The sequence below is a fragment of the Solea senegalensis genome, linkage group LG19, assembly GCF_019176455.1.
Source record: "Solea senegalensis isolate Sse05_10M linkage group LG19, IFAPA_SoseM_1, whole genome shotgun sequence".
NCBI classification, from domain to species: domain Eukaryota; kingdom Metazoa; phylum Chordata; class Actinopteri; order Pleuronectiformes; family Soleidae; genus Solea; species Solea senegalensis.
The window spans coordinates 17,852,230-17,864,803 of NC_058038.1; the positions used below are offsets into that span (position 1 = coordinate 17,852,230).

General features: G+C 40.6%; 1 protein-coding gene across 2 annotated transcripts in view; it reads right to left on the reverse strand.

The window, feature by feature from the left end:
* Positions 1-10,196, reverse strand: part of LOC122785110 (serine/threonine-protein kinase N1-like) — a 37,276-nt gene extending 27,080 nt beyond the window's left edge. The window contains exon 1 of one of the 2 annotated variants that reach the window (XM_044050744.1): positions 10,005-10,196. In XM_044050744.1, the coding sequence (XP_043906679.1) occupies positions 10,005-10,028 (24 nt within the window). In that variant the 5' untranslated portion in view covers positions 10,029-10,196. The remainder of the gene's footprint in view (positions 1-10,004) is intronic. The other variant, XM_044050746.1, reaches the window with a different exon arrangement.
* Between the last annotated feature and the right edge of the window lie 2,378 nt (positions 10,197-12,574).

Consider the following 12,574-nt stretch of genomic DNA (forward strand, 5'->3'; position numbering starts at 1 on the left):
TAAATCTGCTGTGAAGCATTGTGCAAACCATGGTTATCACTCAATCAATCAGACTTTATTCACTTTACAAAACAGAAAATTGTAGCACAACAAAAGCAAATACTAAAGCAGCTTATAATACTCAAAGAGATTAAACTAAAAGAGCAGAATCAAGAATTAAAGGCAATAAAACAGACTTAAAAAGGCAGGGTTTTAAAAGACAATATCTAGAGCAGGGGTGTCAGCTCATTTTTGTTCAGGGGCCACATACAGCACAATTTGATCTTAAGTGGGCCGGACCAGTAAAAATAGTAAAATAATAGCATAATAACCTATGACCAACAAGAACTCCTTTGTTTTTTCTCCTTTGTTTTACATTTAATGAAGGATATTTTTACAAAACATGAAATTTCTTGAGAAATATAAGTGAAATTTCAACAATATCATTTACTATTTACGCATCATCTATAAAAGGCATAAACATTTAGTCACAGGTATCTGGAATTGAAAAAATATTACCTTTGACCTTACGTTTAGATTGTAATCATAGTGTGAAATTTTGACAAATTCATCCTTTGGGCCAGATTGGATCCTCTGGCAGGCCGGTTCTGGCACCCGGGCCGTATGTTTGACACCCCTGATCTAGAGTATTATGGGGAAAAAACTGAGAAAATAGATAAATAATGATTTAGCTTTTTAGTGTTAGAGACAGTCTTTAGAGTTTTAGTGTTTACTTTGAGGTGATTAAATAAAGAACCAGAAGACCTGAGGGTTCTGGAGAGCTCATATCACAAGTGTGATAACCTTCATTTTACAGTATAAACAATGCAAATACAATGCTCTGGCAGTCAAAAATGGTGTTATTGTTTTTATAGGTGGATGCATCTCTACAATCAACATTTCAAAATCTTTTCAAGTATCAACATTGAACAAGATGGAATCACATTTCCAGTTAAAGGCTCTAAATTGAGAAACAAAATCACTTTTGATCTAGTCAGTATGGATCAGGTTTACTTCTGTCCTGCTCCACTTCTTCAATCAAACACTTGTTGTTGTTCCCTTTTACCCCAGAGAGTTCTCAACAAACGACAAAACCAGGCTACAGACGAGCACACGGCTCCCAGTCCTAGTCCAGATTAAATTTACGATATGTTGCACCATTTCTGCCACTTGACCTTCTTAGCGACACATTCTTCAATCGTGTAAGACCAGCAATCCGTTAAAGCCTCAAAACGCATATGCAACCAGCTTAAAAACAGGCCAACACATAGTAGGACACAAGTGACCAGTATAACCAGTTAGTCTGTCACCCGTTCCTCTGACTCCTCCTCGGACACAAGCTCTCAGAGCAGATCCTCGTGTGTTGGGATCATTTACAATTTTGGATTCAATTTAAAAGACTTAAAAGATAAGTATTGCTCCCCGGCACGACCTGGGTCTGCTCGACTGCACCCTAATGACTGAGCTCAGAGCTCGACGCACGCACTGCTTTTGATTGATGAGCACCATTAAGACGTTCCACTGAAGTTGTGCTGAAAACGTGACGCAGCAGTTGGAGGTTTTTTCTTCCACCAGAAAATTAGGTGGGATAAAAACAGACTTTTTAAAATACATGTAAACATGTTAAGTCCGATTGAAACTCAGTTGGGAGGTGAATCACTATTATAACTGGCCTCGGTGCTCTGCACATACTCCACAGGTCCTGCCGTGGTTCGCTTTGGTACAGTAGGGTATGGTTTGGAACAGTAAAGCCCTGTGTGAGGCTTGTGTTTCCACTGAGAACAGTTCCTTTACTTGGTAGAATGGGTGTGCACTGTGCCCGATGGCCGAGTCGACGAGATACGCAGTGTATCGAACAGCAGACGACATGAAACGCGACACAACTGAGGACATCCAGCTGCTCCATTTGCGCTGCGTTTTTCTGTCGCCGGTCTAGCTCCTCCCTTTTTGTACCATTTTACTCCGGTACCGCAAGGGAAGGGTATTGAAAAATGAAACGGTTGGGGTCGGTTATTTTGGTATTATTCTTAATGAAAATGCAACAAACATATGTATTGTCCATACTGAACTGTTTACCGTACTACTTGGTGGAACCATAGCTTTTGACCGTGATATAACACACAGAAAGCAGTCAACAGACCCGTGGGAAGTTTGAAACTAGACTTGACTGTTCCATGTGTGAATTTTATTTTTTTGCTTGTTCTATTTGAAAAATAAAAGAGACCTTGATCAAACAGCAAGAAAAACAATGTTTTTTTTTTTTTTCAGCTGATGAGGATACAGAATATATGTTCTGTCTGTTTAAAGAATGACATTTTTGAAGTGAAGAGACAGTGGAATGACGTTCAACGCGGTCCCAACGAGCTGCCAACTTTGTTGGTAAAACAAGGCAATCAGAGATGGCAGACTTCACCCTGTTCACGCGACAAGCCTCTGTCCGTCATCATGGCACACAACCAGGAAACACACTATTATTACTATTACTAGTAATGAGTCCCTGAACTCCAAGTAACTACAACCATAGCTCAACGCAACAGCGTCGCCCGTGTGTCTGTGTGCGCGTCTGTGACCGTCTCACTCTCCCCCTCCTCTGAGGTCACAGACACAGTGAAGTCTGCAGTTTCTTAATCCTATTACTTCCATCACGGCGGCAGCAGGACATGCACATTACTGTGGAGTGTGATGTAAGACACGAGCACGTATTCCAACGCGTGGGACGCCGTCAACAAACCTCTGGCAGCAGCGCTTCTATACCAGCGTGCACTAAAGTGTTCCGATGACATTAAAGAAGTGGAGCAAGCTGCTCCCACTCACATGGGTGATCAATAGTGGTCTGGACGTGCCTTTGCTCCAGACGGCAGCAGCTCCTCTGACTTGCAGAACTCTTACACATGACAGGAAACTAAGGAGAAATAAAGAATTGATGAGAGGGGGCGGTCACAGAGCGCGCAGCTTCCCCCCAAAGTGTAGGTTATGTTATCATCTCAGCGCAGAGCTCACATCCTCGGCAGGAGGCTCGATTTACTTTCCTTACAACCATCTGAAGGAGAGGGAGGGCCAAAAAATAAACAGGCTGAAAATCGATGTATGCAGCAGCGTCAGTGGGGGGTGGGGGGTGGGGAGGATAGAGAGTGCAGAAAGGCACTAACAGTTACACTACATTTTACACTGATGGCCTTGCTCTGTGCATACAGGGATAATGTGTTTTTTTTCACAGGAGGGAGGGGGCAAGGCAGGAAGAGAGGGCGTGACATCAAATAGGATGAGTGTCATCGAACAGCGCGGCCTTGATGAGGCCATTCTGGAGGAATAAAGGGGCGAGGGAGCCATCAAACACGCTCCGTGATCACCACAGTGCCGGGCCTCGCTCCATTCAACACGTCCAGTCTGTCAACTGTGACCCCGTTGATCTCAATCAGCCGCCACTGACTGCCACCGTCTGCTGGCCGCCAGTAACCATGACTGAGCCCTTGTCGCTGCAGTAGAGTAGACGGAAGCTGAATTCATCAGACTGGACAGATATGGCTCAATTGCAGCTCAGGCGGCCATCTATGGAGCTATGGACTGACTCATGAGGCCATAAACGTGTTATAAACGCACCATCGACACAGCAGGTCAAGAGAAATCCTGTTATTTGTACTGTATGACTCACAATCTACTATATGTGGTTGAGAGTACAAGCTCCGTGGTCGATGTTAACGATAAAAATGTGACATTATCTCACGAAACGTACAACAGAAAACCACTGTGACAAACTAGGGCAAGGTTTTTCAAAGACTCGCATTATTTTCTGAGCTTTGAATCTGTGTTACTTTTAAAAGTAAACAAACGACTGTTCATTTAAACCATTAACAAAGGAGTCAGCTCCACGTGACTGTGTTTGGTTTGTTTTCATGTCCGTGGTGACTTCACATGAAAGTGATCATGCAACGCGTTTTCTGCCAACCGCAACCAAGCACTTGCCTGACTACGTGTCTGCAATTGTCAGTAACAGGTGCTGCTGTTTACTTCACCACGCGGCTCCAATTAAGTTTCATGAATACAGTCTGGACAAATATTGCTATGTTAAATTCTTCTTCTTCATTTTTAAAGAAAATCTTGACAATAGATTGACACAAAATTGACAATAAAAGTCTTTGAATCTTAAAAAGGCAGATAAACAACACACACATCAGAAGACTTTTTTTCTATGTTCTCTCTCTGGAGTTTTAACCAAAGCAGAGATAAAAATCTATAACATTTCTCATGTGTTGCTTCTATTCTCCAAATATGATGTAGAGAGCACCTGAGCAATTGTGCGAGTGAACAATTTGAGTAAAATATCACAGGGATTGTGACTGGTTTTGGATTTCAGTTCAATATTTACTGTTTAACAAATTTAAAAAGGTGAAGGAGCACGTCTTTGAAAACATGATCATGTATGAAGTGCAGAGCAGCAGCTGGGAAATCTTTGCAGTTTAAATAGCTCACTAAATTCTTGTGGAGAAAGACATGCGCCTGGAATGGACTGCCTGAAACTACCTGACATACTTTGAATCATTCATCACAAACGCTGTGGCGTTAAATAAATAAAGTGATTAAAAAAAATAAGAATTCTAAAGAGGAAATAATTGCATCCGTCTGTAAGTTACAACTGAAATGAGGTCATTCACAAAAAGGAGCATGAGTGACACAGTCAAGTATAAATCCTGGGTCTGATCTGCATTATGTATGTTTTAAGTGCAGCATTTGTGAATCTTTTATCACGTTGTTTGATATTGCAAGTTTCATTTTTAACAGGTGAACTCCTCGGAAGGAAGTGAGTGTCAAATCTCCTTGATACACTTGCATTGTTTTTAGGGCCCCAACTAACTATTATTTCTATTATCGATTAATCTGTTGATTATTTTCTCGGCCAATCAAGTCGTTGTTTGTCATAAAATGTCAGAAAATGATGAAAGAGTGATTTTCAAACATGGAAACGATGATGTTCTTAAATGTCTTGTTTTAAACATAATCCAGAATAATTCAGTTTCTTTCATTTATTTGTTATACGGAGCACAGAAACTAGAAAATATTCATATTTAAAGGCAACATCGAATGCTTGTATAATTGTTATACAAGCATTGTTATTGCTATTTTACTGCTCTTTGCGTTATACTTTATTATAATCTAATATTTCTAATGTGACATAAATAATCATTTTTGATTGCAAAGCTGCTTAAAATACTTTCATTTAAAAGGGCACAATTTAAAACACAGTAAACCACTACTTTGCCAGTGAAAGTGACCTAGATTATCTGGTTACTGCTGGTCCACGTTACTTTCCAAGAAACACGTCAGGCACATTTCCTTCTTCGGGGAAACTGCTAAATGTCAAGGAGGCCGTCAGTTTTCACTCAAAACAAATGATTCAGCTGTGTCACTGTGTCGCACAGAGGATGTGTGAGTGAGCTGATTGCTGGGAAAGACTTTTTTTTTTTATGATATCCTCATATGCCCACAACAGTTGTGACTTGATTGACACTGTAGATCAACACAGGTCGTAGATGGAAACAAAAGGGAAGTGCGTTGTTGTCAAATATCAATCGTGTAAGAATTATTGACAATTACTCTAATTAAACAATTAAACTAAATGTGAGACTGCAAAGTGCAACAACACACAAGCGTGCAGCGCTGTGACATCACAACACAAAAGAGAAACGTAATTGTGTGAACTCATTTGACGATGTAACGGTCATCTTTTTTATTACTTAAAAGTTACACGCTACAGCTTTAAAGTTAGTTTATGCATTAAATGTATGTGGATTAAGCCGTTCTACTTCCCTTCGACGCTACACGATTTGGTATGGTTTTCTATTACTGGAATACCTCCTCAATGTGGGCGGAGTCATCATAGCATGGCTGCATGAAACTGCTGTGACGTTGTTTTTTTACACAACACACACACACAATCTAGTGACTTGCAAAGCAGTTGTTTTCAGTGTAACTGAACCATTAGACTGAGTGAATTCAAAAGATTTGTTCACAGAATTGTTCAGCACTTCCTGCACAGACTCCATCTAACACAACTGATACGGCGGAAGGGGTTGTGATGCAGTGCTGTCACTAAATACACCAGATTTTAGATGTTTCCGTGCCAAATGTTGGAGATTAACGCATGTTTTCAGGATTTTTAAGTCTTTTAAACTGATCTACAGTTCGACATTGTTTGGTTAGATTCCCGTGTCGGAAGCCGCGCTCATGACTCTTCCAGTGATGACACACTCTGACCAATCAGTGGCCGGCAGTCGGCTCAGCTCGCTTGGAACGTCGCCAGAGCAGGTACCATGTACTATCGCTAATTGAGTCGAGCCGTGCTGGAAGTGGGAAGTGGAAAAGCGCCAAGATGTGAAAACATCTTGTAAGGCTGATGTAGAAACACAGCAATGCGAGATGCCATGGCCTAATGTACGTAAGAACGGCTCATTCTAAGGCTTTGAAAATCAAATAATTATTATTTTAAAGGCTAGTATATTCAATTTCTGCCAGTGAACCCTCCTAAATGTTACACACTGGACCTGACTACAACCACAGAGTGATGTACAGGCTGAGCCAGAACTCTGCTTCTCTTTAATTTTTAATTTTCGCTCCGCCGTGACCAAGGCTGGACTGCCACCAGCGTAACTGGAACCCAAATCCTCTACATGAGACCAGAGCATCTCACACCACAAGCCTCCTCATGACTCATCGCGCTGCAACACTGTCACAAACCAGATATCATTTCATGTCTCTGATGAAATCTGATGCAATATAGACAGTGGACTCGACTCACGATGAAACACTAATGTTTACCTACTTTTACACATGAAGCGAGGCCTCGTGAATAATGCAAGTCCAGCGTCCTGTCCTGAAAAGACCACTGGCTTTGTTTTGTCCATCAGCTGTTATGTATTGATCAGTGATGTGAGGTCAAAGCGGGGGCACGGGCATTTAAGGGACGCAGCAGCAGCAGTCTGTTATCCATTTACTTCAAAACACACTCTCTGTCTATAATGAGGCTTATTGCTCTCTTTGTATTAAGTCACGGTTGTGCAAGGGCGCATGTAACACAGTTATGTATGAAGCTGGTTTAGTAGTCGACCAACAGCAAATTGAACCCTGATTAGGGTCATTGTGGTGAAGGAATTTCCACGATGGTAATTTCATGTGGCTTAAAAGTGCAGCATGCGGAGTTAAGTATAGTGAGTAAAGTGACTAAACATCGGGGACACACAGCTGGACATGGACCCCGTTCACGCCTGGTTTTTAACATCCGTCGCGAGTGATCTGATCACGTCCAGATCAACCAGGTCAAACACGTCCTCTGATCTGATCTCGAAAACACACTCTGGACACCCTACACGACAAGATTTTTATTTTTGCAGTTATTACTCTGCTGAAATGTGAAGTTTCTGACTCGTTAAATCCAAGGAAAAGGCAAAACCGACTATAAAAATTGGCATCCAAACGTTTAATACACCGAGCCGTCAGTTACAAAAATAAACAAGACCCCGTCACGTTCACGAGTCTATTAGGAGAAAAACTATCACAATCCATTTAAAAACTATGTGAGTGATAAGACACTATCGTTATGGTTACGGTCATTTTAAACAATTTTAAACCATAATAAACGCGTACAAAATAAGACAAATTGCCAATATGACATATAATATTATAACCCTAACCCTATTATGACATTATAATATGACCAAATGACACAAAATAAAAGTGAATTATATCTTAAGTTTAATTACTAAATTATTCAAATAACCATATTTCATGTTACAGCAGTGAGAGTCTAAACTCTCTTTCTCCAACACATCTGCACAGTCAGACTCATCACAAACAATGAAGCTGTCATGTACAGACATGTCGTCAGCGCGTATACAACAAGGACAGAGAGGATGCTAGACCTGATCTCATGTGGTCACAGGAGACGCATGCAGGACACGTTATAACGCCAGGTCTGAATGGATGCTATTGTCAACACTGTATGTCATTTACATGTGGAGACAGTGAGTCAGCGTGATTGTTGGGAACAGCGGGCGAGATCTACGACGGATTAAACAAATCCAGCGCTATGAATTGTTTGGGCTCTTTGGTAAATGACGCTCTCTCCTAGAAGCTTCCTTGTGTGCAATTAACTGGAAAAAATAAACAAACTGTTGAGTCACAAATGTGAGAATGTGTTCCCATCTCTACACGCCGTCTGCTCCACGTGAGTGTGGCAACACGAACAAGATGTTTTAACAGGTCGCTGTTAGAAATGTCATCAATGAGTGAGCTGAAGGCCCTCGTCTCACTCATCATCCAGTATTGTTGTCATTTTTTTTAACCAGTGCTAATAGTAATTAGAAGGTTAGACAAGCTCAATATTCATCATTATTTAAACGTCAAACACAAGCAGAGCATTTCCACCACACACGACAACACAAGTCAGCAGCTCACAGTCGGACACAGCAGCTGCTTTAAAGCTGCACTAGGCAGGATCACTAAAACAAACACTTGACTGTTGAGTTTCATGTGCAGGACATTAATGTTTCGGGATTACGTGTCTGTTGTCCTGAGCTCCTCTCATGAGATGATCAGACAGACGGACGCACTACGTTCATACACAACCCAAGACCAGAGGAAATCCATGCAAGTCTGGAACTCTCACGCATAAATTTAACATTTTCTAGCCCCAAAAAACCTAAAAGTTTCCAGGACTGTGTTTTTAGTCTGGAAAGGCATCTTCAAATACCAATTAATCTATTATTAATCCATTACTAAATTAAACGGCAACTATTAAAACAAGAGTTCTGATAGTTTTTGCTTTCTAAAAGTGAATATTTTCTCCGTATGACAAAGAAGTCATTAAAATGTCATCATTTTGGTTTGTGGACAAAACAAGACATTCGAGAACGTCTTCATTTCTGGGTTTGACAAACACTGATCCGACATTTTATGTCTGACTGAATTAATCGGGAAAATACTCGACAGATTAATCGATGGAGTCTTAGAGATGGAACCTCCGGTCATGCGGGAAATACTGAAGGTCACAGTCTCGATTGTAATTCTAATTCTAACAAAATCTGCGTTTTTCGACAACAAAACCACTGCGTGTGTCAGAGCACAGGACGTCTCCACATGGATCAAAAGGACGGAGACGTAACTATAAAAATAACGGTCAACATAGACAACTCTTCTGTCTTTTGGAGCAAAACTTAACAAGCGCTATAGACATGTTTGTAGCATCAGACATGTGACCTTATTCAGTGGTGGGAAAACCCTGGATTTAAACATTTAATTAACACACTGGAACCACGTCACGAAATGTTAAGCAGGTGTTTTCTTCCATGTATGATAATGTTATTGGAGGTCAGAGGTCAGATTTAGTGATTGCTGGACATTCAGAGCTACATGACACTCTATGACTTCTCTTCTTTTTACACTTAGTTTCCAATTGACTGGTTATTGTTACATTCATATTGTTAACACATTATTTAAATTTGACAATAAGGCCAAGGCAAACGAATGATGACATTATATCAGTCAAGTCGAGTTATCGTGAAATAAAACCAATCATCCAGGACTAAACTAGACAAGTCTAAAAAGAGCAGAGAAAGAAGAGAGAGAATCAAATGGAGGATTCGGAGAATCGTGACGTTCTTAGTGATCTGAACAAAACCAGCGTTTTGGGAGTTGTGTATGAAAACATTTCTTTCAACACAAAAAGAAAAAGATCGTACATAAAAAGTTGTGCCTGCGTGTGGACAACACCTTGTGTTGCAGTCTTTCCACCAAAGGCACCTGACAGCAGAGTAGTAGTAGTACAGCAGCCAGTGGGCGTGGCCACTCTCTCTAAACTGCACTGTGATTGGTCAACATCGTGTTACAGAAGCGATCTTCCCTCTCACATCACTTGATTTGCACTGTGCTTAAAAAAGGTAATTATTGGTATTATTGACCAACAACGCTAAAAATAAATAAATAAATAAATAAATAAAATACCTGCTGTACAATGAAAAAGTTGTGAAACTCACCTGCAGCTCGTTATTTGCCATCATGTGCCTCGCGCACAGCCAATTAGACCGCGACTCCAGGTGTCTTCAATTAGTGTTCGTCCACCTTCATGGTGGATGAGATCACAGGTGAAGTCCTCCAGTGGTTACACGAAAACATGGATATGTCCTGCTCACTTCAATGCAATTAAAAATAAATAATAATAATAATAATAATAATAATAATATTTAAAAAAACAGTGAAGAGTCCCAGTTCAACGTTAATCTAGCGAGCTGCACGAACAACAGGAGGAGGAACTGTTGAGTGGAGCAGGTGAGGAGCAGGAGGAGACCATCATCACCTCCTCCTGGAAACAGCACGTCAACTCTTGGACTGTGGCGCGCATCACGCAGCGCGTGCTGTGTCCTGTGTTAGTGTTGGTGTGAGGGCGATCAAAGCTGCTGCGGCTTCTTCTTCTCATCCTCACCCTGGAGAAACACGCACAAAAAAAAACACGAAATAAAAAAAAAATGAACCCTCCAGGATTCACGCACGCACTCTGCCCTGTCTTTCAGCCGGGAACTGAGGCCATGTTGCCCGCAGGAGCGACTCCTGCTCGGCTCTGCACACACTGCCGGTGTTTGATGCCGCTGCTGCCGGGGAGGAGGGAACAAGTGGTCGGTCAAGTTGAGATTAGAGAACAAGACTACTTCCGGGTCTACCCTTCAAAATAAAAGTTGCATTTCAGTTAACCTCATCCCTTTTTGAATGACTAATAATTTTACTGCAACACAACAACTGTCCCTGTAGAAAATGGATCAAAATGCTGTTCATTTGATTTCTTTTTTGTTTTACTTTGATTATAACATACTGATGAATACGCACAATATAGTGTGTAGTGTGTAACTCATTTGTTAAAAATCTGTTGAAAAGAATTAAAACATGCATAATACTGCATACTGGTAATCCACTAATAATAGGTCTAATAAACGTTGATTTACCGAATATTATTGGATGACCTACTACTTATGAATGCATAAGACAGCTACTCATTGAAATGTAAACTATGTTCATATGTGAAAAAACAGTGTAACCCTGTATGCCAAATAATAATTATTGAAAAGCTTAGTAAAGTTAGCCAGAGTAACTTTACTAGTCAATGTACAGCTTACAGTCATAGGCCTAATAAATTTGCTTTAAAGAATCCCTGAGATCACAACATTTATCCCAGTTCAATTAAAACACATGTAAAGGAAGGACTTGTGCTTTTATTTTGAAAACAGTACAGTTTTCCTGTGCTGTTGTCGCGGCCTTTATTTGCAGTTATAAATGGCACAGATCTTTGCAGCACCTGAGACCTGTTGATCACATTTGAATGTTTACAGCTGATGTGTGTGTGTGTGTTTTTGGACAAACACGCTGCCCATTCATATACATTAAGAATGTAATGTACAGGCGGGGGCATACGTTTCTCTCTTTTTAATGAATGTGCAGACAGTGAAGAACAAGATGGAACCCACACTGAGATAACATGAGCCGTGGATCCCCTTTGTGTATAAAATTGATGGAGTGCCCCTTTAACTTTGACTGTAACGACATATGATTTCGTGAAAACATGTGTCGGACTCTGCAGTGCCAGATGTCTGCAGTCAGCAAATCACCACAGAGAGTAAAGCCGGACCACGAGCACATAATGTGTTTGATAAATGCAGCAACAACATTGAACACTCTATCCCTGTTTATTTTATCTGCATTCCCTTTTATCCAGAAAAGGCCTTAGACTGACGTCAGACAGTGGTGTTCACAGACATTTAAGGGTCTCAAATAAAAATATTTATTTCTCCCACTTGTGCCATGACCATGTCTGCACTCACTTCTTCGACCATCAATCACAAGCATGCTCAAAGAATTACTACCACTGTTATTCTTGTGCATGTGTAACCATAAGGCTACTACTGATGTCATGCATTATCACATGTCATCAATATTGTCATAGTTGTGTGTAATAATATCTGCTCACTCTGTACACACAACATCCGTCACACGTCTGTTTCCCCTGTGGCTCTTCCTGAGGTTTCCTCCATTTTCTCCTTGTTGGGTTTGTTCCTTACCCAAACCAAGGGTCTAAGGACAGAGGATGCTGCTACTTCAGCTAAACAAACAAAACGGAATTGAAATTGAAGAAGTGTGTATGAAAAGTTACTGCTTTCTTGTGGAAGTTGAGAGTTTTTGTTGTTGTTTTTGCCTATTTTTACTCAGTGTTATACTGTATAGAAATGAGGAGAGAGGGAGACATTAAGTGACATGCAGATACAGTACTGACAGTACGTGCACCATAACCATTTTGCCATCAGGTTTTTATTTATCCTTGCCCTCAGCCTTAGGAGTGAAACAAAATCAGTGTCATTATGACTCGGTTGGTTTCTCTGCTGTTGTGCATGTGACTCATTAGGTAGAAACCAATGCTTTAAAATCTATTATCTATCATGTGACTGTCTTTGCACGATTACAACTCCTAATTTATACATAAGAAGTTTTGCTGCTACTTCTTACATTTACACTGTGAACTCCTAGTCTCTTATCATTTAATTTAGTCTCAGTAAATGTCTTC